At 40.0% G+C, this 27,123-nt stretch overlaps 5 protein-coding genes across 5 annotated transcripts; 4 read left to right on the top strand and 1 right to left on the bottom strand.

Moving 5' to 3' along the window:
• The first annotated feature begins 1,114 nt into the window (after positions 1-1,114).
• Positions 1,115-1,786, top strand: LOC126366664 (larval/pupal rigid cuticle protein 66-like). Its single transcript, XM_050009872.1, has 2 exons — positions 1,115-1,167; positions 1,394-1,786. The coding sequence occupies exons 1-2, from the start codon at positions 1,156-1,158 to the stop codon at positions 1,784-1,786; spliced, it is 405 nt and encodes a 134-aa protein (XP_049865829.1). The 5' UTR covers positions 1,115-1,155.
• Positions 1,787-2,447: 661 nt separating this feature from the next.
• LOC126381567 (larval/pupal rigid cuticle protein 66-like) lies at positions 2,448-3,467 on the top strand. Its single transcript, XM_050031060.1, has 2 exons — positions 2,448-2,483; positions 2,790-3,467. The coding sequence occupies exons 1-2, from the start codon at positions 2,472-2,474 to the stop codon at positions 3,360-3,362; spliced, it is 585 nt and encodes a 194-aa protein (XP_049887017.1). The 5' UTR covers positions 2,448-2,471; the 3' UTR covers positions 3,363-3,467.
• A 2,501-nt stretch (positions 3,468-5,968) lies between these two features.
• On the bottom strand, positions 5,969-7,103 carry LOC126381341 (cuticle protein 19.8-like). Its single transcript, XM_050030857.1, has 2 exons — positions 7,063-7,103; positions 5,969-6,701 (listed from the first exon to the last, which is right to left on the bottom strand). The coding sequence occupies exons 1-2, from the start codon at positions 7,072-7,074 to the stop codon at positions 5,970-5,972; spliced, it is 744 nt and encodes a 247-aa protein (XP_049886814.1). The 5' UTR covers positions 7,075-7,103; the 3' UTR covers position 5,969.
• A 666-nt stretch (positions 7,104-7,769) lies between these two features.
• Positions 7,770-8,803, top strand: LOC126366655 (larval/pupal rigid cuticle protein 66-like). Its single transcript, XM_050009860.1, has 3 exons — positions 7,770-7,781; positions 8,072-8,498; positions 8,658-8,803. Exons 1-3 carry the CDS (start codon positions 7,770-7,772, stop codon positions 8,801-8,803), a joined length of 585 nt encoding a protein of 194 aa, XP_049865817.1.
• Positions 8,804-13,186: 4,383 nt separating this feature from the next.
• Positions 13,187-15,387, top strand: LOC126366648 (larval/pupal rigid cuticle protein 66-like). Its single transcript, XM_050009847.1, has 2 exons — positions 13,187-13,198; positions 14,791-15,387. Exons 1-2 carry the CDS (start codon positions 13,187-13,189, stop codon positions 15,385-15,387), a joined length of 609 nt encoding a protein of 202 aa, XP_049865804.1.
• Positions 15,388-27,123: the final 11,736 nt, after the last annotated feature.

Here is a 27,123-nt window from a genome sequence, read left to right as displayed (position 1 = left end):
ATTTATATTTTACTTCAATGCTTCGGACTAGCTTAGGAATAGACTTGAAGTGCACTACAGAATGATAATAAGAGGTAATTGGTGACCGTACCAGATAACCTTCGGCACAAATGATTACTATTGAGGGAAAGACTTAGTAATGTCCAAGAAATGCAATGCCATTTGTATTATATAACCTATTAGTTGTATACTTATTTATAATTTTGTACTCGTAAATTGAAATAAAGGTATGATAAAAAATATGGAAGTAATTTATTACCTACCTATTTGTGACTGCTAATAACAAATAAATTTATTCACACAACAAACAAAATATTTACATACAGCACAGAAATAAACTACTCAAGCAATATAAATATAAAACCCACCCAAACCGACCTATGTGTCATTATAATTAACGCCCAAAACAGAATAAATAGTCTTAGAACGATAAATTGTCCATAACTTTTTTTTTGACGTGACTTATTGTAGATTTGCCGCAGATGGCATTAACTACTTGGCCGGACAAATAGTCCATAACAATCGTTAAGACTTTTGACGATCATCAGAGCTAACTGCAACCAGAAAGAAAAATAAATATTAAGTACCTCCAACTGAAAAAAATAGTAATCGAATCGGTAATGAGTTCGATTACTATTTTTAATAGTACTATTTACTACTATTTTAGTAGTATTTTTTTAGTAGGGTATTATATATTTAATACCCTACTGTGCTAAATCTCCCTTACTAATAATACTTTTCAAGTCGAAAGACCTTAAATTCACTGTTGAAATTATATTTAGGGCAACCGTAATAAATTAAAACAGCTCAGCCAAAAATAGCCTAATTTGCATCCAAATTGCGTCCCTGTAAGGTTTTTAAACATATTTACGAAGGCAATCAATAAAGACATAATGCTCCATGTAACGATGCTAAATATAGACCACCTATTGTTATTTATATCAACATGTAGAACTTGAAACCTTTCTTGGGAGCATCGCCCTCGCACGAACTTGACTTTTAGACTTATTTCCTGAATTTCTTCTCAAACAAGTTGCTCGAGATAAAACTGGAGTAGTCTTGGGCGATATATAAAGGCACTGAATCTGGGAGGATAGCATCAGATTCACAGGATCTTACGACGTAGTCACAACTACCAAAACAACAAACTACAAAATGGTTGCGAAGGTAAATATTTAGACTAATATTAAAATAGATAACTTTAAGCTTGTTGTCATAAATCTACACTGTCGAACCAAATCCAATTATCACTTTCGATCAGCAGTGATGGATAATGACCAACCTCAATCAAGACTTGGTGACAATAAATTATCTTGAAATACGACCGTAAAATATCATGACAGTACTTTTGATCCCAATATAGTCTTTTCACTTACGAAATTCTTCCTTCTAGTTCGTCGTATTCCTCGCCTTTGTGGCTGTGGCCGCCGCCTCCGATCTGTCTGCGTTCTCGTACGGCGTGGCCGACCCCTACACCGGCGACTTCAAGCACCAGACGGAGAGCCGCGCCGGTGACAATGTGGTCGGCCAGTACTCGCTGCTGGAGTCGGACGGCACGCGCCGCACCGTGGACTACGCCGCCGGCGCCGGGGGCTTCAACGCCGCTGTGCGCAAGGACCCTGCTCTCATCGCCGCCCCCATCGCCCCCATCGCTCCCATCGCCCCTATCGCACCCATCGCCCCCATCGCCCCCATCGTCCGCGCTTTCCCCTACGGCGCCTACCCCTACTCCTACGGAGCTTACCCCTACAAATTCGGTGCCTACCCCTATGCTCGCTACTACTAAATCCTGACATATCTCCGCATATTTTTGTAAATAATTGGTCTGTAAATAAAAGTTTATGATTTTTTAACTTTACGTATAATTTTTATGACCCCTAAAATATTTTGTAATTTGATTATTTTGTTGCGCAATAACATTACTTTAACCAAAAAACATTTGCACCTACAAAATAATGTTACCTAGGTAATATTACATATCGTATTTTGTCATAATGTAGTTGAACGCATTAAAATCATGCCTGATTATAATTTAAATCGTCCAATTAACACAAATAGCAATTTGACTAAAAACATTGTAACATCATTATTTTATCTGCGCTAACATCTAACTGTCTCAAGGTTGCGAATATTTTTGTTAGAAACGGAAAACGTGGTTGGGTTCGATTTGTGCAATGCATTTAATTGTTTCCTTTGTATCAAGTAATAATATTATATTTATATTACGGATGAAATATAAGTACATTATACCGATTGGAGCGGTCAGCCGTCGAGCATTGAAGTTCCGCATTACTCGTTCACTGACGAAATTGAACTCCTAAAAAACCCTCGCTCTGAGTGACCTAGAACGTGTAATATGTCTTTTACTTCCTATTATTAGCGTGAAACGATTGTGCAGGACTCATATAAAAGACAAACAAAATCGAGATTAATCATTCGCAGTTCACTGTGCAACTAAAACAAACGTCAAAATGGCAGCTAAGGTAATTATTTATTACCTTGCAGTTACATAGTGTAATTTACTTATATACAAGAGTCCATAGTGTAATTACACCCATTTCGAACAGTGCATTTAAAAAAATATTTCAAAAGTGACTAGTTTTGTGACAAGTTCTAAAGTTTAATTGAGCGGAAGTTTTCTTTATGGAATTTGCCTTATGACGGAGCCTAAACGGTCACCGATTTGACTCCAGAAACTACTGCAGCAGTGGGGTTTAGCTAGAAATCACACATTAAAAAATAGTGAAATTATTAATCATCTAACTCAATTTGTCTTTCCTTTCCTATAGTTCGTCGTTGTCGCTATGTTGGTGGCGTGCGCGCACGCTGGCGGAGACTACACCAGCTTCTCGTACGGCGTGTCCGACCCCCACACCGGCGACGTCAAGAGCCAGCACGAGACCCGCGTCGGGGACTCCGTAGTGGGCCAGTACTCGCTCCTCGACTCCGACGGCACGAAGCGCACCGTCGACTACGCCGCTGATGCTCACTCCGGCTTTAACGCCGTCGTGCGCAAGGACCCCGCCCTCGTGCACGCCCCCGTCCTCGCCCACGCCGCTCCCGTGGTCGCTCACGCCGCTCCCGTGGTCGCTCACGCCGCTCCCCTGGCCCACGCTGCTCCCCTCGCCTACGCCGCGCACGCCGCTCCTCTGAGCTACGCCGCGCACGCTGCTCCTTTGAGCTACGCCGCGCACGCCGCTCCCCTCGCCTACGGTGCTGGTCTTGGTCATGGTGCCGTCGCCTACGGATCCCACGGTCTCGGCCTCGGCGCTCACGGTCTCGGCCTCGGTGCTCACGGTCTCGGCTATGCCGCCCACGGTTACGGAGCCCACGGTTACGGAGCCCACGGACTCGCCTGGTAAATAAGTAAATAGTAAAATAATTTATTTGACCCAACAAATACTCAATGACATATAAAGCTGTGATGAACAATGTGTAAATAAATAAAACTTTTGTTAAAATATACGTTTTTTAATTATTACTTTGACGACATCCTGTTACGTCGCTTTTTCATATTGAAGTACATTTCACTGTTCAATTAATATAAGTGCCTACTTAATAAACTTGATAATTACACTTTGTAAGTAATTAAGCAATTTTGAGGCTTGTAGCAAATCATTCACTTACTTTCCGTAATTTCACTAGATTGAGTTATTCAAGCTGGCAATTCAATAAATTAATGCAATGTATTGATTAATTACGTATTTTTCCTTATGAATATTTATTATGAAAGCCCACACGATTGATCTATCTATTGATCTTTGTTTGACAACAGCACACAAAACCAAATCCCAGTAAAGATTACGTTCATACAAAGCATTCAACAAGGAAAAATACCAGTATTAAATAAAATAAAATAAAATGCATTTATTTCAGGTAGGCACCCATATTGTAAGATATAATTATGTCCAATATATTAAAATTAAAAATAATAATAATAAAATAAAGTTAAAAATTATTAAAATCAAAGCTTAAAATTAAAAACATATTTATTAAAATGAAAAACTAATTAATATTGAGTTAAAAATAAATATAATAATAAAATCCATTTAGAAGCGCCTTTCCGGCACTGGCACAGAGAGGTGTCTGTCACAGCAATGCCGAAGAAAAGGGCAGTCCAGTCTGGATGCAATCATCATCAGGACGCTGTTGGAGCTGGCCCGCACCGCACGTAATGTACTTAATAGCTCGAAATGAGGGGCTTTCCAGGCAACGTTCACCAAAAGTAATATATATGTGACGTTGTACACCTTTAATGTGATAATTACTTATTTTCTCATTACTTGGGTAAATCATTATTCTAAAATACAATGTAAAAAGGATCATCATTATACCCAACGGCCTGACGGCCTCCGTGGTCTAGTGGTTGAGCGTTGAGCTCACAATCCGGATGTCCCGGGTTCGAATCCCGGTGGGGACAAATCACAAAAAACACTTTGTGATCCCTAGTTTGGTTAGGACATTACAGGCTGATCATCTGATTGTCCAAAAAGTAAAAAGATCCGTGCTTCGGAAGGCACGTTAAGCCGTTGGTCCCGGTTATTACTTACTGATGTAAGTACGTAGTCGTTACATGAGTCATGTCAGGGGCGTATGGCGATTCTGCAATAACCCTGGCACCAGGGTTGATGGGGTTGGTAATTCACCTCACAATCCACACGATAGAAGAAGAAGAATTATACCCAAAATAAAGATAAAGATGCATGAAGTTAGAAGGTTAAACGAAGGAAAATCTGTACAGTAAACACAAAATTTCATGAAATTTCCAACGGAAAATTCCATTTGAAATCAACTCAGAATCATAGTCTGAATCAACCCCTCAGTATTTGTTACGGCGTCATTAACACCTACGCGTATTTGTATGGCTACCTGTACGTACTTGTACGGGATGTAAGTGACATCGTAACGAATACTGAGAGGGATGATTCAGCTCATTATTCTGATTCTGAGTTAATATCAAGTGGAATTTTCCATCGCTAAAGAATTGAAAATAATTTTAAAAAGAAAACAAAATATCGCTGCGACGGATACTTTATTTACGCATGCCAATTTAAAACTTTAAATACTCAACTACATTTAACCAAAACTGTTACAAAAATAGCAAGAACAAATAGCTAGAGTAAAACAGTCAACCTTGAATCGCCGATCGGTTCAAGAACCCGGTACTACTGAGGGATTCGACTCATGCACTATGAACCAGTGTTGGTGAGGTTGGTAATTCACCTCACAACCCACACGGTAGAAGAAGAACCGGAAACTGTAATCATCAAAGGGGACAATTTTGACATTGATTCATAATTTTTCTCGTATTCAATAATTTATAATATTATAACATAAAACCACGCCTGTATCCCAGAAGGGGTAGGCAGATGTGTATATTCAAGTCCTATACGATAAGGCCGAGCTTTTTGCTATTAACTGGGCACAAATCCTGGGAACCACGTGATATAAATTACCTAACATAAATTCAATGTCAAAAAGTCGAATTCAGTGGTTTAGACTCGGAATTCGAACCCGTGATACTACGATCTAAATCAAATCAAATCAAATATACTTTATTGCACAGAACTAAAATAAAACAAAAATCACGCATTCTCTTAATAACAAACCGATAATATTTAGCGAAATATTATAATAGAAAACTCTGCTATGAAATAGCTGTAGACTTTGATGTCATAATACTTATTGAACTTACGTGTACAGACAACGTAAGCCACTGCTACTAATACCAAATGGGAAGATTCTAAATTCAAATCACAAACGTGTATATTTACAAAATAAATTAAACAAATGAATATCAAATTAAATATGATACGATATAGATAGTACGATACATTCATGTTGTAAAAAATATTTTTAACAAAGGTACTTATTTAAAGAAACGACTTTATCATTTACAATCATTTATTTAAATTATTTATTTCGTTTCGTTATAATTCGTCTAAGGCTGCCTAGCTTAAGGGAGCTATTCACCATTTTGCACCGAATTTGAGACCATGAGCAGCGAGATTACCATGAGCTAGACCAGTGTAGGCAGCGGCTCCATGGGCCAGAGGAGCGCCATAGCCGGCAGCAGCCAGAGGAGCGCCATACGCGCCGAGACCAGCGCCATAACCTCCATATCCAAGACCAGCTCCGATTCCTGCGTAACCAGCTCCAGCATATCCGGCACGGTGAGCAGGGTAGCGATTGAAGTTAGCGTAGGAGACGGCGCGGCCTGCGAGTCCTGTGGCATAGGGGGCGCCGGCGTAACCACCGAGAGGAGCGGCGAGACCACTGTGGGCTAACGGGGCTGCGAGGGGAGCGTGGGCGAGAGGGGTGGCAACAGCGAGAGGAGCGGCGATTCCATGCGCCAGAGGAGTGGCTAGCGCTCCGTGGGCTAAGGGCGCAGCGAGACCCGCCTTAGCGAGACCAGCACCGGCGTATGCTCCACTGTAAGCCGCAGGAGAAGGATGGACGCCGTAAGGAGGGTCTTTACGGACGACAGCGTTGAATCCAGTGCTGGGATGCGACTGGTAGTCCACAGTGCGCTTAGTGCCGTCAGGGTCGACTAGAGAGTACTGGCCCACGACGGAGTCTCCGACACGTTTCTCGTGCTGGCTCTTCACGTCGCCAGTGTTGGGGTCCGTCACTCCGTACGAGTATGAGTAGCTGCCACCGCTGGCACGAGCCGCGGCCACGCATGCAGCGAGGATTATGAACTGGAAAAATAAATAAGTATTGCTTGCATTGTTTCGTAAGAACGATTGGGCTGATCAGAGCTAAGACATAAAATCTATTACTCTATTCTATAAATCTATTCAAAGCAATTGGTCACTCAAATAGCGACCTACTACTTAGACAAAAAAATAATAAGTACATTTAATTAGGATTATTCATGACGTCAAATACAGCTCATTTCGCTATCATAAATGAATTCCCAAGTGGAAATATGAGATTTTGTCCAATGTTTTATAACACATAACAACACGCCTGTATTCCTGAAGGGATAGGAAGACGTGTATAGTACATCACATGAAATAGGGGGAGAGTCTTTCTACTGCTATTGCCAATGTGTTTTACCTTAGCTGCCATTTTTGTTAGTATGTGGTGTTTCAGTCGAGTTAAACTCTGAACTGATTCATCCCTAATCTCGTTTGCTATTTATATTCAGTGTAGAACTGGTGCATTGTATTTTCGGGGGTTATAATGAGAAGATTTGTATGCACACGTTACCGAAACACTTGTTTAGACAAGCTAATTATGACCGTTGCACATGTAAGTACGTTTATCTTCGTATAACCGTCTCGGTTTATGATGAAGAATAGTCGGATTACATCGTGAAATGTTTTATTGCTGAGCGGAAGACGAAATGGTTTTATGATCTTTATGATTTACTAGAGAACCGAATTTTCATTCTGACGTTTACACATAAATTAAGGCAGCCACTCCAATGGATTAGGCAAATTGATTAAACATAGAATTTATGTATTAGTAAAATAACTTTGTGAGACTGTCCTTTGTTTGGTAAGGTCTTTGCAAGCTTGAATCACCTGATTGGCGGAAAAAGTAAGATGAATTAACTGACTTAATCATAGAACAAGGCATTATGTATGCCTAATTAAGTTTCATAAAATGAATTATGACTTTGAGAATTGCATTTTTTAAAGCTAACTGAATAAAGTTAAGCAATATCTAACGCAGTGAGGCACTCATGAATATAAATAGTAACTGATATTGGGGTAAGTCAGTCCAGAGTTCGGCTCGAACAACATACCACACTTCCGAAAATGGCAGCTAAGGTAAAAATACTATTTAAAAAAAAATACAACGTAACGGGTCTACTGAAATAACAATAGCAAAGAAGTGATGATTCCTATTTGTTTCCTTGGTGGTGCTCACAGATCATTATAAGATACAGCACGTTAATAGGACTTAATTTCCACACGGAATGCAATTTTTTACTAAATTAATAATCTGTAATATTAAACTGAATCACTCACAATACACTGCACCTACCTTGGTAAAATCATATTATGTTTTTACGACCAAAAAAGCATCCAAATGCTTATCTGTAAACTTCCTTTTCCAGTTCATAATCCTCGTCGCATGTGTGTCTGCGGCTTGCGCCAGCGGTGGCAGCTACTCATACTCGTACGGAGTGACGGACCCCAACACTGGCGACGTGAAGAGCCAGCACGAGAAACGTGTCGGAGACTCCGTCGTGGGCCAGTACTCTCTGGTCGACCCTGACGGCACCAAGCGCACGGTGGACTACGAGTCGCATCCCAACACTGGATTCAACGCTGTCGTCCGTAAAGACCCTCCTTACGGCGTCCATCCTTCTCCTGCGGCATACAGTGGAGCATATGCCGGTGCTGGTCTCGCTAAGGCGGGTCTCGCTGCGCCCTTAGCCCACGGAGCGCTAGCCACTCCTCTGGCGCATGGAATCGCCGCTCCTCTCGCTGCTGCCACCCCTCTCGCCCACGCTCCCCTCGCAGCCCCGTTAGCCCACAGTGGTCTCGCCGCTCCTCTCGGTGGTTACGCCGGCGCCCATTATGCCACAGGACTCGCAGGCCGCGCTGTTTCCTACGCTAACTTCAACCGCTACCCTGCTCACCGTGCCGGATATGCTGGAGCTGGTTACGCCGGAATCGGAGCTGGTCTTGGATATGGAGGTTATAGCGCTGGTCTCGGCGCGTATGGCGCTCCTCTGGCCGCTGCCGCCTATGGCGCTCCTCTGGCACATGGAGCCGCTGCCTATACTGGTCTAGCTCATGGTAATCTCGCCGGTCACGGTCTCAACTACGGTGCGGAATGGTGAATGACTGGCTGAAACCATAGACGAATTGTAATGAACTGAAATTTACTAATAATAAATGAATACAATGATATAATTTTAAATTAACTTTAGTTTCTTTACCTACTTACTCGTCGTTCTGTCAAAGCATCGTATATCTTCAATTATAGATAGTAGTTTCATCAATCGCATGTTTCTGAAGATTTATGGCTAGTTATGGAAGCCTTTTTTATAATATGGTACAAAACGAACAAAACATCGAATTCATATATTTTTTTATACAGATCATAATAATTTTGAAATAAAATACGTGCTAACGTAGTAAGTAAGTACCTAATAATTTGTTCCCGCGACATCGCGAAAATATTGCCAAGACGACATCATGTCTATGTCGCGACAATCTTATCTTTTCACTTCGTTCAATACAATTGCAATAGAACTTGACCGCATTAATAGATTTGTCTCTGTTTGAAGGGTGAAAGTTCTCAGGTACTTATAGAAATTTTCTTGTTGTTTGTTCATCTATCTTGTGGGTTGTTAGTTAGAGTACCAATCTCATCAAACCTGGAGTCAGGGTTACTATTGAGCCGCCAAAGGCCCCTGACATGGCTCATGTAACGAATACTTACTTACATCAATAAGTAGTAACCGGGACCAACGGCTCAACGTGCCTTCCGAAGCACGGATCATCTTACATTCTGCCAATCAGGTGAATTAGCCTGTAATGTCCTAACCAAACTAGGGACCACAAAGTAATTTTTGTGATATGTCCCCACCGGGAATCGAACCCAGGACCTCCAGATTGTGAGCCCAACTTCGTTTGCTCTCGTCATTAAATATTCGTACAATGACCTAAACGTATGCACAAACATCAGTACTGTCACTGAATATAATAGTAATGTGACATTATCGTGTTAAAATTAGTGCTGCCCAAAGTTCAAACCTTTTACAAATTCTGTACTCAAAATGTATAAAAATGCACCAGGGTGGCATACCTAGCCACACTTTACACATATAATACTTGCTTTGATATTGCTATCCTTGTCTCGGGCGCTTACGTCATCTGAATACAGAGCAAGACGAACAGTCAGTCAATGCAGGACGGTCTGCCTGTACAGAGTGATGGCGTGTTGGCGAGCCAAATCATGGCAGTATACAAAAGGTGTACTCTACAATACTCTTCTGATGTGCCAAGCGTATGCTAAGCACAGGCAAGCAGGAAAAACAACCCATGCAAATTTATTCAACAGTATTAAAGCCGCCGAGCCAGAAGCCGAGCCATTTGCGCAGGAAATATTATAGTGCACGGAACAATGGTTTGACAGTGTGCGCGCGAACACAGGTGCACTCTTGCCCCTACCGCCCTGTATCCAATGGAACGGGGAGCCGCTACGATCGGAGAGCGGTAGGAACGGCATCAGCATTAGCAAGGCCTCTAACGCCGCGGACCGAAAGCTAGCAAGCTAGGTTTTGTGACCGATCGGGATCATCGGTCGATCTTAACGGGAGACATCCGTAATAGGAGTGGTGAGGAAGGGGGAAAAGGATACTACTGCCACAGGAGGAAGAGGGAGGTGACAGTAGTAGCTAGAGCAGTTCGGGGTCGCATACCCGTAGCGATTCTCTATCGACCAGTACCGGACAGATATCTGGCAGAACCACCCTCTGAACGGTAAAGTATTAAAGGATTATAATTATGTCATCAACATGAAAACCGAGAGAAAGACTATACCTACAATTTTTGTTTTATTTCATAATTTTGTTCTGTAACTGTTTTGTTTATAGTGTAAATAAAATTACTAGATTACAATTTACCTCTATTCAAAATCTGTGATGTTCCCAAGGTGTACAATTTTGGAATAACAATTTTCTCCACTTCCCAGTTAAGTGATTCCGTGCTTCGGAGGGCACGTTAAGCAGTTGGTCCTGGCTATTAGCCGTAAAAATACCTCCACCAACCCGCAGTGGAGCAGCGTGGTGGAGTATGCTCCATACCCCCTCCGGTTGATTGAGGAGAGGCCTGTGCCCAGCAATAGGACGTATATAGGCTGTTTATGTTATGTTCTGTTTATGGCCTAGTTAAGCATAATAATACTCGTATTTACAAACAGAAACCTATTATCTTATAATTTCTTACGTTAAACAAGAGTAAGCGGTCAATTCCTAAAAACTGAAGCACTATGGTATTTGCTTAGAATACTTAAATGACCCTTGACTCAAACTTGCATTGAGCATAATGCTCATCTCACTAGGACACCATGGTTGCGCTACCCGCGAGAAATTAGTTGGGATTCGGTTGCCGACAACAAATTAGTTACCTACAAACTTTGGAATTGAAATTCCAGATCCTATTTCGCGAGCATTAAGTTTACTTTTGCTTCTGCCTTTACCGAATGTTTGGAATAATAAAGTAGAGCAACTTCAGGTATAGTGACGTCAACGGGTGCTCCCCAGTGGGGTAAAAAAAAACAAATTCTGATTCTGCAACCGGAGACTGGGAGGGCCCAGCAGTTAAGGGTAACTGCTCCGGCTTTCATGACATGCAACGGAACTGATAACTACTTTGAGAAGTATTTGGCTCATCGAGGTGTTCTAACTTCTTATCTACCTACCTACCTATTAATGTTTAATTTGTAATTTTGTAGAGGTAGTCTTAGATTTCTTTTGTATAAATTGGCCATATCAGTTATAGATTGTAAGTTATTTTTGTCATTTAACATTTAATTAACTATAATTATAAATAAATAAATATTATTATAAATATTATAAATATAATTATCTACCTTCGATTTGAAGTGATCCCTTCTTCCCCACCGCACTACCAAGCCGCATTTATTCTGCCCAAGATTCTACGAAGCTGAATCAATAACGTTTTGTCGTTCTGTCTCTCAAGATACAGGTCCCCTAGTTTGAGAGACAGGGTTACCTTCTTCTGCATTTAAATAGACACCATCAAAATTATATAAACTGTCGATGTAATTGTCTATAATATGTAAGAGACCCCCCACACTAGCGTCTTTCGTGCGACGTCGTCGTGGCCGCCTCAGCGTAATGTCTACGCGACATCGACGCCGCGGCGACGCGACGCCAGCGCTGGCCGGCTGCCGAATGCGCGTAGACGTCGTGTCGATGTCGTGGCCAAATCATAGAATTGGTCATTTCATGATGTGTTCGACCATTTCAAATAGCCAACTTAAGTTGACCATATCGTTGAAACGTCAACGTTTAGTGATATTTCAACCAACGTTTAGCCATATCGTTAATGTAGGTGGTGTCCATGCTATAAAAATGAGAATAAGTAGTCGATTAATGTCTTAAAAAAATTACCTAATCGATATGGAAAATTGTACAATGACATCGATTCATCGATTATTACATCAATCAAGTTTTAAATATAATCGACATCAGCGCCACTACCGGTAGATAATGTTACTAATTATACGATGTGATTGCCAACGTTTGGCCATATCATGAAGTAATCATGCATTTAGTTGGTCAATGACGAACTAAATGAATGACCAATGGTCATATCGTTAAACGTTTTGTGTCCATTGATCTGGCCAAACTACATCATGATGTGGCCAACGAACGATATTCTATTTCGTGAAATGATCAATTCTAAGATCTGGCCACGACATTGACACGACGACGACGCTCGAAACACGCTAGTGTGGGGGGTCTCTAATTTGTTATTCCCATTGACATTCAGAATTTGCCTTTCAACTGCTTTAAGAAAGTAGTTAAACAAAAACTTTACAAAAAAGGTTATTATAAAGTTAGTGATTATTTAGAAGATATGAATGCATGGGATTAACTGTCTGAGAACTGATATTAGGCAGCTAAATTACTCAATTGTATATCAATATTTTATGTTTATTTTTATTTTTTTTAAAGAACGTCTAGGGCCCTGTGCCGAGGTTTTTCTTGCAGTTTCTTTTCCCCGGCTATACAGGTTGTGAGAAGCTGCAGTAGTTTAAGGCGGATAAGACGTTCGTTATGTAAAAATTGACGATTCAAAGTGTAACTATGTTACCTACTGAATAAAGATATTTTTGAATTTGAATTTGTTAAGTGTGGAAATAAAAATGTATTTTTTTATTTACTTATGTATGAACACCTAGATAATTTTACCCTGTATTGACTAAGAAACCTAAACTAAAAGTTTTACCTCGTCCCACTTAACGTACATCACGGCTAAGGTTCAAATGGCAATTTAAAATGAATAATGAATAAAATGAAAGGGGTTTCCGTAAGTACGTAGGCCGTCAAATTCTAACGTTTCCTGTTAAAGATTGCGATAATATTACACGTATGAATTTTAATATTAAGGTAACTTAGTATATAAAGGCGTAATTGGTTCGTAAAATCATCAGTTGCATCGCAAACAGCAAATTAGAACAACACAAAATGTTTTTCAAGGTAAATAGCCTTTAATTAGCATTAATTTACTAAGCATTGTTTTGCATCGGACACTTCATATCTTCCAACTACTTACTTACTGCTTATATTTTTCATTCTTTTTAACTATGACTTAGTTTATCTTATTAAATACACTCTGTCATAAGACATTTACTTAAGTATTTAAAAAATAATATTTAGAATAACACCGCCTTGCAGTCAAGATGATGTGCCTAGAAGAGTTACAACCCACTAATTAATATATTAATAGCTTAACAATTTATAAACCTTTGAAATTTCTCACTGCTATCCTTTGTCAAGAAATAAGTACCTTCTTACTAACGAGGAAGTTTCCAGGCGTTCCTCAAAAAATATAGATAGCGCTGTAAATATTTTCCTTCTAATTTCATGGATAACAGACATAATATGCATGTTTTATCTTTGTTTTTGGGTATAAATTTATGACTTTTTATATTACACCCAGGCACAATTACATCTTCCACCCATTATTATTCTGATCACAATAAAAAGAAGCAATATAGATAGCAAAACAATTGTATTCATAATATGATCCAAATATCAAGCAACAATTATTTTTATATATGCTTATGCCATTACATTGAATTTTTGAAATTTTATGTACCCGAACATTGGTTCATACCCCGATATCGGGCTTGCACAATGAGTTATTAATTCATCTTAAGTGCAGGGGGGTTAAAATGGCCACATCGAAGCAATTCATCTAATGGTGGCCATACACCATCCTTCCTATCGTCCAATCGGCATGACGCGATCGATGTCCAATCTATTTGACGGCACAATCCACGCCCACATACGGTCAATTCGATTTGATCCAATCGATCGCGTCATGCCGATTGGACGATAGGAAGGATGGTGTATGGCCACCATAAGAAAGCAATATTGCAATATGACATTTGTATAAAAGTAAGTGCGCAATGCAAACAAATGTCAAAATAAATAGCAAAATTACTTTCTTAGATGAATTGCTTCGACGTGGCCACTTTAACCCCCTAGAAAATAGGTAATTATCACGTTAAATCTGAACAGCGCCATCTATATTATTTTGGGAACGAAGTCTGAAAAGTCTCTCATTCATAAGCCCTTAAACCTTTAATATAACCAGCATTATGTTTGTATTCGGAAATGTGAATAGAAGTAAGTACTGTAACATCTCATGAACAATCATCATCCTCAGCCCATTAACGTCCCCACTGCTGGGGCACGGGCCTTCCCTATGGATGGATAGGGAGATCGGGCTTTAAACCATCACGCGGGCTCAGTGCGGATTGATGGTTATTAACGACTGCTAATGCAGCCGGGACCCACGGCTTAACGTGCCTTCCGAAGCACGGAGGAGCTCGAGATAAAAACTTTTTTTTTTCTCATAATATAAGCTCACAACTAGAGGTATCCCAAAGGGTGGGCAGATGTACATCCATCGCAAGATGAACTAAGTACCCACACCTCTCCAAGCTCTCTATTAGACCAACGTGATAGATGGTGAACTGTATCGCCAGCTATAATGGTCTAGTCAACTGTTATTGACTTGTTGGCAACTATGTTGTTAGCTAAACCCTATATCTCTATTACAGGTAGCCCTATTCGCTCTAATCGCCGCGTCCGCTCACGCTAGCGGTGGCGTCTCTAGCTTCTCTTACGGCGTATCAGACCCCAACACTGGCGACGTGAAGAGCCAGCACGAGAAACGTGTCGGAGACACCGTGGTCGGCCAATACTCGCTGCTGGAGTCTGACGGAACTAAGAGAGTAGTCGACTACTCGTCGCATCCCCATACTGGCTTCAACGCTGTCGTGAGGAAGGACCCTGCATATGGGATCCATCCTGCTCCCGCAGCGTACGGATATGGTGCTGGTTATGCCGCCCACGCCGCTCCGTTGGCGTACAGCGCCCACGCCTCTCCCCTGGCCTACGCATCCCATGCCGCTCCCCTCTCCTATGCCCACACCCCTGCCGTCTCCGCGTATTCCACAACTGTAGCCCACGGCGGTTACTCCGGACACTCCCCCTTGGCGTACAGCGGCGCGTACGCTCCCCACTCATACGCTAACTATGGCGGTCTCTATGGCGGCCACGCCGGTTATGGGGCATACGGTGCCTCTTCCCTCTATGGCGGCCTTGCCGGCGTCGGCGGCCTCGGCGGCTATGGCGGATATGGCGCTGCCTGGTAAAGACATCTCACCAAAGACTACCCCACGGACCAAACGACCCTTATTTATTAATTAGTACCCTTCTCTTTTTTCTTTTGTTGCAATTTTTTTTTTTAGTCTTTCTTAGATCTCACTATTGAGCTAGTTTTAAACAATGTTATATACGTCTTTGTACATTTTATTTTACTGTTATTTCTGTTAGCTTTGTTATAACTTATAATAATTGCAAAATAAAAATCCAATAAATATAAATATTGGAAAATCTATTTTTTTTCTCTCGTTTATTCCTCGAAGATTCTTAAATTATTATCATAATAGATATAATGTTCAATATACAGCATATTATTTCTCAATCCCAGTATATATACATTATAAATATATATAGCAACTCTTTGTTTATAAAGTTAATAATTCTAAGTCTCAATGACTCACCATTCATAATATCATTTCTTTCTCATGCAATTAATTTAATAACACCATATAAAATGGCAAACGTTTTAATAACTAATCGAGATAAGTGATCATTGCCTTCCGTGTCTTACGAAACATATAAAAAATGTAGTCCATTATTGCAAAGTATCCATAGATACCTTAATATCTATAAACATACAACATACAGAAACTCTTAGGAAAAATTACTGAGGATAATAATGATCAATAAAAACACTGTAGTTACATAATATTCATAATTATCACACACTTGACACTCTACCACTCTCAACTGAACACTTTAGGCTAAACAAATAAAATAAACAAATATATTTTTATTACTAATCATAAGTTACTTATTTCTTTAAGCTTTTGTATTGGTACGATTAGTAATCGATATTGAAGAGCGCGGTCTTCTAACACAGGTGTTGTTCACTTAACAGAAGGCCGTTACACTTGGCAATGATTGTACCTTTTTGTTGAAATAAATAACTTTTTTCTTTTTCTTTATTTTCTTTTCATGATGTACATTAACGGGCTGGGAAGAGCCACAAGCCATTAAGATAATTTTCATAACCCAAAATAACGATCTCTGTGGTCCTGTGGTTGAGCGCTGAGTTCATGATCCGGAGGCCCCGGGTTCGACTCCGGGACACATAACAAAAATTACTTTGTGATCCATAATTTGGTTAGGACATTACAGACTGATCACCTGATTGTCCGAAAGTAACATGTCCCGTGCTTCGACCCCGGTTGCTACTTACTGATGTAAGTGTGTAGACGTTATATGAGCCATGTCAGGGGCATTTGGCAGCTCAATAATAACCCTGACACCAGGGTTGATAAGGTTGGTATCCCGTCTCACCACACTCACAAAATAGCATCGCATGTATGCCCAAAGGAGTAGGCAGACGTGTGTAGTGGGTATGGCCCCACTACTCGCCACCTCGTCACTCGACAATAGAGGGCGAGCCTATATTGCCATTAACCGGACACAAAACCTTTAGACCACGTGATATCTATTATCTATAATCCAAACATGAATTGGGTCATGTGCAGTCATGAGCAATATAATGTACCCACCTTAGGACTCTGTCGCACTAACATATTTGACATTTAGTGAGACTTACAGTTCAATTTGTCAAAAAAGTTAATGTGACATGGTACCAAAGTGTATACATATTAATGCTCGTGACCGAGGGTGAAGACAAATCATGAAATTCTGATTACTATATAAAAACAGATCTAAATGAATGTAATAATACTTATTATCACGTTTTTCTATGACGTCTCAGTGCTTTTTCATACAAATTCCATAGTAATTTCGTGTTCTGACGTTTAGTAAAAAGTAACTGATTTGACTACTTAAGTTAGCATATTCAAAGTCATAAAGTCGAATTCAACGGTTTAGAGCCCGTGTCGGTATTCGAACCACGTAAGCCACGTTGCCGAACAGAGCTGGTACGGATTAAATTTTCGGCAACTTTCGATAATAAGTTCTAAGATGGATAATGCATTGTTTTAAGTTTACGTGGTTATTAACAGATTTAAAACACATAATAACGAGTTCTTACCGCGTTTAAAATGGGGATATGAGACTCCCGATATTTCGACACTGTTGCAAGTGCCATGATCACGAGATGACTGATGAGATTGGAGTGGAGTAGGTAGATCCATAATTTTCTACGGGCAGACATATCTGTCTACCCTCTTTCTTTGCCGCTTGTTTATGTTTTTGATATCGGAATGTTCGGAACCATCTGAACTCGCACCAAAGTCAGTCATCCCGTGATCATGGCACTTGCAACAGTGTCGAAATATCGGGAGTCTCATATCCCCATTTTAAACGCGGTAAGAACCCGTTATTATGTGTTTTCATTATAACATAAACAGCCTAATACGTCGCACTGCTGGGCACGGGCCTCCCCTCAATCAACCGGAGGGGGTATGAAGCATACCCCACCACGCTGCTCCCCTGCACCGGGACCATCAGCTTAACGTGCCCACCGAAGCACGGAATCATCATTTTTTTTTCAGGCAATCAGGTGATTCAAGCCTGCAATGTGGTCTGGGGGTTCGATTCCCGATGGGGACACTCTCCAAATCACTTTGTGAGACTCCTTTGTTTAGTCCTTACCAAACCTCCTATGGAACCTCCAGATCGTGAGCCCAATGCTCTAACCACTAGACCACGGATGCTTTTAAGATCGATAATGGTGCTAATTCCTGTAAACACCACCTAATTTTATTTTAAGTTATATCTGTCATTTTCTTATCCGCCGATAAAGAAAGGGACGGGTATTCGACAAGCATAAAATTTATGGAACACACGTCAATTTTAAGCACAAATCTAAAACAACCCTCTAAAAATTTTACATTGGCCAATAACCCGACAGAATTATGTTGACAGCACACGTCAAATGGTTTGCATACCAGCGCGATACCTTTTAGATTCACCCGGGTTATTCATTCATTTACTCATTCTACCTAAAATTAAGAGCTGTGAATCACCCGTCCCTTTCCTTGACGGTGGATAAGAAAATGACAGATATAACTTAAAGTAAAATTAGGAGGTGTCTGCAGGAATCGGAGCCAATGATAATTAATAGATGTTACAAGAGACGAATTAAAAATCCATCTATTCAATGATCGTAAAGTATCCAAACTTGTATTCAACAAAAATATGCCGACATAGTAAATTACCTGAGTCCTTGATACAATTTATCGGTTTAGTTCGAAACATGCATAGAAGTATAACTATCAAATGCGGTAAGTATTTTTACCGAAACGCTTCCTGTTTGACCGGTTTTGTATATGCGAACATTAATTTATAACGTGCGAAACTGAACTATTAAGCTATTACTTGAATGTTAAAGTGGTTATTACAATCACCTAAAATTGACCATAGTAGAATAAAGACATAGAACTATTAAACCAAGGAAGCCAGCTGCAAAATTGCGATTGGTGGTTGGCACAACTGCATCGGAAAAGGGTAGTTTCCAACTAGTCAAATCAGTTACTTTTTACTAAACGTCAAAACACGAAATTACTATGGAATTTGTATGAAAAAGAACAACGTAACGTCATAGAAAAACATGACAAAATGTCGGACTTATTATTGCGTTTTTCTTGATTAAAATTCATTGATAAGTAAAATAGAAATTTTTTTCGTTAGTTTTAGATCTGTCTTTCTTTAGTAATCAGAATTTAATGATTCTTCTTCTATCGTGTGGCTTGTGAGTTGAATTACCAACCTCAACAACCCTAGTGTCAGGGTTATTATTGAACCGCCAAAGGCCTCTGACATGACTCATGTAACGACTACTTACTTACATCAGTAAGTAGTTACCGAGACCAACGGCTTAACGTGCCTTCCGAAGCACAGATCATCTTACTTTCGGACAGGCTGTAATGTTATAACCAAACTAGGGTACACAAAGTGTTTTTTGTGATATTATTATGTCCCCACCGGGATTCGAAACCGGGACATCGTGAGCCCAACGCTCAACTACTGGACCACAGAAGTCGTTAGAACTTAATGATGAAGAAAAACGATTATTTAATCTGGACAATATTCTCCTAAATACGCTTTAATATTATGAACCTACTCTTCTGCCTTTTTACTTACAGGATTACTACCGCGTTAGAACAATAAACAAAATATAATAAATAATTCGCAAATGCCTTCTAATAGGCCGCAAGCTCGCATTTCTTCAAGGTGTCACCTTTCAAGAAAGCAGAACACAATACAATATCAGTATCGTATTAAGAGCGATTTGGTCCGAAGATCACCTTGGCGCTTCAAATATGGAGCAATGCTAATGCAATGATAGCGATCAGCAATGTGCCGGTCGTGGGAATGTTCCGAAAGTGGGAAAGTTCCTGTTGTAAAATCTCTTTAATAGTAAGCACACTGGCTGCTTTCCTTTTTCAAATTGTTCTTTCCTGTACTCTGATCTTATATGCCTGATGGCATAGAATAAGGAATAAGACTACGAATCCCATCAAAAACGTAAATGTGAAATGATGTGTCAATATTGTGATATACCTATCAGTCCGCTATGAGCACTTGCATCGGAAACACGCGTATATCGGTGGTGCACACTATACCCCGTGGTTAACAACCTTTTTTGTTTGAAAATATAAATAAAAAGAAACTATGCAGTGCGCTTCTTGTAAGGTAGCCTTTAATGATGGTGTGCAGTGTAGTACGTGTAAGAGGCATCTCGATTTTGGCTGTGCTCAAATTACGGAGGCAGGTTACCGCAAACTAGGATCGGATAGAAGATCCCAGTGGAAATGTCCCCAGTGCAAAATTACGTCCCCGGCACCATCACCATCGCTGGGACCGCCACTGACACCTACGCCGACCACTAGCACCGCTTCTTCCTCCTTAGATACAATACTGATGGAAATCCGAGGTCTTAAGGAGCAACTCGCTGGACTCCCTTCACTAATTGATGAGATAAAAAATATTAAACGCGAGTTAGCTGAGCTGAAGGATTCCTGCGAATTCAACGGGGCTAAGCACGACGAGCATAATGTGAGGCTGACTGCCATCGAAAAGCAAATCCCAGAGCTACAGAAAACGCAAGTGGATCTGAACTCTACTCTGGTTGAAGTTGTTTCCCTTAGAAAAGATCTTCGGGCCAGGGATCAATGGTTGCGTCTCAATAATGTGGAGGTGAAAGGCGTGCCTGTCAAGGACAACGAAAACCTCTTTTCTATTGCAGAGGCTTTGAGTGCTGCGGTGGGATATGCCTTCCCGAAATCTCAAATTAATTACATTGCCAGGATACCGACCTACAACTCCAAAGACAAATCTATTATTATAACTTTTATAAATAGATACATTAAGGAGGAGTTTTTGGCAGCGGCGCGTGCGAAGAAAACGTTGACAGCAGGCGATATCGGGTTCCAGGGTAATAAGCAGCGAGTGTACATCAACGATCACTTGACGCCAGATTCAAAAGTGTTACTCACAAGGGCAAAGTCGCTTGCTAAGGAAAAAAACTATTTATATGTATGGGTCAAGTTCTGTAAAATACATATCAGAAGAAATGAAACTTCCCACGTATTCACTATCACGAAAGAAAGTGATTTAAACAAAATTATTTAGTCTATTTCAACAATATATACTACATTTCACTACCATATGTTTCGTTGCTGTTTTGCCCAGCGACTCGCATTTGCTTGTATATAATATTCTCGATCGTATTACTATCCAGTAAACTGTTTAGAACCTCTGACTTATTCTTTACGCTAATGACTCGATATTGTTCGCTGCCGCTTACTTTACCTACCAGTCTGCCTATTCATAACCAGTCTTTACGCATCATATACATATTATTGCTTTGGTTATATGTGATTTTTACTGCCACACGCATTTTACTGCATTGCTTGCTTATTCTATTGTGCGCAATCCTGGCTTCTGTTAAATTTTACCTACAATTAGCAAAATTAATATCGGTAACTTGTTTTAGTTGTTGTTTGCCCAGTTTATATACTAAAAGTTTAGTTTGTTTTTACTATGATGCTAACAATTATAATTACAATGGCTAATACTTCTAAAAATGATTATATCTCTGTATATTATCAGAATGCAAGGGGCTTGCGTACTAAAACGTCTACTTTTTATCGCAATATTTGTGTTAATAGCTATGATATAGTTTGTATAACGGAGACTTGGTTATTGGATGGAATAAAAGACACTGAGTTGTTTGATAGCCGGTATGTGGTATTGAGACGCGATCGTAATTATGCTGCGACCGGACAAGTGTATGGAGGTGGCGTACTTATTGCGACACGTAGGGAACTGTCTATTACACCACAATTATCGTTTCATTCTAGTGCAGAGGACTTGTGGCTAACATTATTTATAAAAAATCGCTGTACAAATTCAGTTATTAAACTACACATGTGTACTGTCTATCTGTGCAATGAAAAAAGAGGTTTTACTTTTTCGCAACAACTTTCAAATTTTTTCAGTAGCGTAAATAATATAATGATACAGAACCCATATGATAGATACCTCATTGTTGGTGACTTTAATCTTAGTGGCATATGCTGGGCTGGAAAAAGTACGAATGACAATTCCTTGGAGCCATATAATTATGAGAAGGTGGACGAAATTTTTCTAGTCGATGAAATAAATACGCTAGGTCTTTGCCAGTATAACGGAATAAAAAATAAGTCAGGAAAAATCCTTGATCTCGTGCTGTCTACTAATAGTGTCTTGGTGTCCGACTGCAGCAATGACGCGCTAGTACCTGTAGACGTTCTGCATGGGGCCCTTGTCATTGAGGTCTGTTTTGCCGATTGTGGTATCTTGAAGGCTGCTCCTTACAATAAGTTTATGTTTGCTAAAGGTGACTACGTGTCAATAAATGCAGCAATTAGCGAGATCGACTGGACTTATAAATTATCCAATGGATCACTTAATACTGCCACAGACTACTTTTACTCGACGTTGTCCTCCTTAATAGACAATTATATTCCATCGAAACTAGTCAAAAATGACTCCTTTCCCAAATGGTATTCTTCTGCGTTAAGGAAAGCTATCAAAGAAAAGTTTAAATATTTCAGTAAATATAAAAAATATAAGAATAAATCCGATGAGTTGTCATACAAGTTGTTGCGTGAAAGAGTGAAATGCATGGAAAAAATCTGTTATGACACTTATATACAATCTATTGAGGGATCTATTGAAAGGGACCCCAAGTTTTTCTGGTCTCACGTCAAGTCTAAGTCCAAGTCTGACGGTATTCCCAGCAGCCTTAATTATAATAATGCTGCGCTCAATACTGGTACTTCGATTTGTGACGCGTTTTCAAATTATTTTGGCTCGTCCTTTTTAAATAGTATATTGCCTTCTAATATTAATTATTTTCAAATGACACAGGACTCTGTCACTCATTCTTCCTCGGGTATATCTGATGTGACGTTTGATGTCGAAACCATAGTAGGTTTGCTACGTAAGTTAGACCCTCATAAGTCTGCAGGGCCTGACCTTATACCAGCAATTTTCCTTATTAATTGTGCTGATACGATAGCTGTCCCCATTTGTCTTTTGTTTAGGAGGACATTAGCGGAAAGTATTATTCCCGATATATGGAAACGTGCCTACATAACACCTGTGCATAAAAAAGGGCCGAAAACTGAGATTGTGAACTATAGACCCATATCCAAGCTGTGTCTCATTTCTAAGTTATTGGAGAAAGTTGTATACAATCAGGTCTATCCAGCATTGAAACAGTCGCTTAGTCTTTCTCAACATGGTTTCCTAAAGGGGCGCTCTACGGTGACCAATCTCGTTTTATTGAATTCCTTCCTAGCTGATGCCATGGATCATGGGCAGCAGGTCGATGTCGTCTATACTGACTACAGTAAAGCGTTTGATCGAATACAGCATGATTTGTTGCTTCTAAAGCTTCAACAAGTAGGGATCAGTGGAAATTTGTTAAGATGGTTTTCTTCTTATATTAAAAATCGATCTCAAGCAGTGGTAATAAGTAACTACATCTCTGGATGGATACCCATACCTAGCGGGGTCCCGCAAGGTTCCCTTCTGGGTCCACTGTTATTTATTATTTTTGTAAACGACATTGAGACGTGTCTCCTTACCTCGCACCTTCTGTGCTTTGCCGATGATATGAAGATCTTTGCCAAAATTTCTTCCAAAGAGGACGCTGCTGCCTTGCAAGCTGACCTACTTCGACTTGATAAGTATTGCGCTGTTAATCATTTGGACCTTAACCCCTCAAAGTGTATTGTTGTGACTTTTACACGGAAACGTAATACATTGGCATTAGATTACACTTTGAAAGGCGTCAGCTTGCAAAGGGAATTCACTGTTCGGGACCTAGGAGTTTTCCATGATTCTAAGCTATTGTTTGACAAGCATATCAATACTATCATCGGCAAAGCATCTAAGGCCTTGGGGTTTGTTATGCGTAATTCCAGGGATTTTACTCAAGCCAAGACATTTAAAATTTTATATTGTTCTTTTGTTCGTAGTAATTTGGAGTATGCTTCGCAAATCTGGAGTCCACGATACGGAACTTATGTCTCACGTCTCGAAAATATCCAGAAAAAGTTTATTAAATATTTGTGTTATCGTCTTAGGGATCGTTACAAATCTAGTTTGTATGTAGACCTGTGCAGACGACATCACCTTCTGCCATTAGAGAGGCGTCGAGAGGTCGCGGATTTAGTATTTCTTTTAAAAATTGCTTCCGGTTCCGTAGACTGCCCAGAATTATTATCCCAGGTCTATTTGAGAGTGCCGACGAAGTCTCTTAGGTACAATTCTATTTTATACCTCCCATCTGCGTCTACTAACTACAGGCAGAATACCTATATGTGGCGTGCGAGTAGGAATTTCAACAGACTGGCAGGTGATCTAGACATTGACCTTTTTAATACTAGTTGCACTGCGGCAAGGCGTCTCTTAAGTCAGAGTTTCTTCGTTGAATAAATCAATAACCTTTTGCATTGTGTTCTACCATATTAATTACATTGTTACTTATTATTATTTCTTGTTTACCTATTTTGTAAGTGCTCTTTATAGCATTTTTCTTTTTAGTCAAGTTGTGTCTATTGGTGAGGACCTGTAAATGGCTGTTTGTTTTTTAATATGAACTATTATTTTGTAATATTAGCTGTTGGTCTTCCAATAAAATAAATAAATAAATAAATAAATAAATAAATAAATACCTATATTATGTCTTTGTTGTTGACAAAAGAAGTGAGATCTAAATGGGTGCCAAGTTCAATAGTCGGTCCTGAAATTTATTTATAACAACATACATACATAAACTCACGCCGGTAATCCCTAATGGGGTGGGCAGAGCCACAAGTAATCAAAGACAACTTGCCGCCACAACATAAAATATAATTTCTTCTCATAACTATTGTAGCCTAAGGTCCGACTTGGCTAGTTTTTATATACGCTCTCGCTAGATAGAACGGTAACTCTTCGCTCCCCACCAGCGTCTGAGGTAGGTTTACCTCACCCTTTCTCGAACATATTTAGACTTTAATCGTATGGTGTCAGACGTCACACACACAGATGCGCGAGTACGATTATGTTAATGTGTAGTGTCTGTGTAAAACGAGGTTATTTGTATGAAGTGTCCGGTGTGTGCTGAAGGTTAGATATTAAAGCACTTTTTACTGGACTCGAGTGTTTTAAGACCAATATTGACAAATATAGGTTGCTTCTGCCCGCCGTCCGCCAGAGTGCAGCACAATCTGAATGAATTGATGAATGTTGAATGGATCACTTGGTCACGTGACGACCTCCTTGAGACAAAGATGCGTTATTAACAAAAAATCACTTTTACAATCATTTGTTATTTATTTATATATGAAAGAAAACAGTTACAAAACACAATACACTAAATACACGTATTGACGCTGCGGAGGTTGGGCGAACAGAGAGAGAATGAAGGGAAGAATGAATTTTAGTATGAATCCTTTGAATGAATACTAAACAATAACTTTTGCGCTTATTTTTTTTTTTGTGACTTATTGTAGATTTGCCGCAGATGGCATTAACTACTTGGCCGGACAAATGGGGAGCGCTGAAGGCTCTCACCCGGTACAACGTTTAAGACAACAGGCCTGAGGGTGCCCAGTTGGGCGCGAACCTCGGCTCAGGGCGTCGTCTGAGAGGAAAAATATTTGAAAGAATTAATCGACCCTAATGGGTCGATAGCGATAAGCGCTGAATGAGGGAAATCGTCGACCACGCCGGCGGGGTCGGTATCGGGGACTTTTTTTACGTTCTCACACTGGGAATATTCCTGGGAATGACACAACACTGATAGCGATCATATTATTTACTTTACAACGGTTTATATCTTCATACAAATGACGTAACACATACAATTCACACAAGTATCAAACCCACGTGTTTTGCTATCCTTTTATGAATGAAATGGCAACGCAATCGTAGGCGAAAGGGTATAAAAATTATCTTATTGTATCTGAGAATGGTATGCTAAGATATTTAACTTAATAAATAATTCCTGTTTGGTTGCACGGAGATGCAAATGTTAATAATCCAGCTTGATTTCTTGTGCATTTGTAACATAAAAACTTTGCATCACGCTTTCATCCTAAAAAGGTAGGCAAAAGTGTCTAGTACACCCACTCCCCGTTCCCCGTCCCCGTCCGTAGTACGACGATCCGTGCTTCGGAAAGCACGTTAAGCCGTTGGTTCCGGTTACTACTTACTGATTTAAGTACTCATATAACGACTACCTAAGTCGTTATATGAGTCATGTCAGGGGCCTTTGGCGGCTCAATAGTAACCCTGACGCCAGGATTGATGAGGTTGGTAATTCACCTCACAACCCACACGATAGAAGAGACACCCCGTTAGGTATGTTTAAGTCCCAATAGCCACCTATTACCATCAACCAGGCACAAATCCTGGAAACCCAAAAATTTATACAAACTCAGGACTATCACGGACTTTGTGAATTTATTCCATCTCGTTATAATTATCACTGAGGGCTTTTAGATCCCATTAAGTATCAATTCCATCTTTTGTTAGATGAAACTAACTTTTTTTATTGAAAAAAATAACCACATCGTCAAACACAACAAACTGCGAAATTGAAATCTTATCTTTTTAGGGTGGTATTAATAAACGAATCTCAGCTGAGACTGCCCTCAAGATCATGCTCAAGTCTTTGTTTTTATATAAGAACTGTCACATTGACATGATCTTGAGGGCAGTCTCGAAGCTGAGATTAGTTTATAATAACCACCCTTAGTCCCAACACCTTCCCCAACCCGCATTGGAACAGCGTGGTAGAGTATGCTCTATACACCCTTCGGTTGATTGAGGGAGGCAGCAACGGGACATATAACTATTTATATTTATGTTTCTTTATTCAGAAATCTTAGCAAAAACATTTGTTAAAAAATGTAAAATAATCATTTTCGTCTACCAGAGAGCTTGCTGAGGTGTGGGCACTTAGTACATCTTGCGATAGATGTACCTCTGACTACCCCAATTGTGACTTAGCCGTGAGCTTATGTTTATATTATATAACAATAGCCAAGAAGCTCATGAACTTTAACGCCGCAAACACCCAAGTTCAAACGCTCGACGAGAACAAATTACAAAATACTTAACCGCTGATTATTAAACGATTAATATACTTTCCTGCAATAGTAATTTCTACAGAGCACTCCAGAATGATGGCCTTTTGTTTCCGGATCACTCTCATGTACTTGTATATCATAATGACTGCTCATGTCTGACGTACGCATTACTTTAAAGATCAACCAGTGACCGTGCCACGCCTTACGAGA

The sequence above is a fragment of the Pectinophora gossypiella genome, chromosome 1, assembly GCF_024362695.1.
Source record: "Pectinophora gossypiella chromosome 1, ilPecGoss1.1, whole genome shotgun sequence".
Lineage (NCBI taxonomy): Eukaryota > Metazoa > Arthropoda > Insecta > Lepidoptera > Gelechiidae > Pectinophora > Pectinophora gossypiella.
The sequence above is the reverse complement of the archived record's forward strand: the minus strand, read 5'-3'. Positions and strand labels throughout refer to the sequence as shown.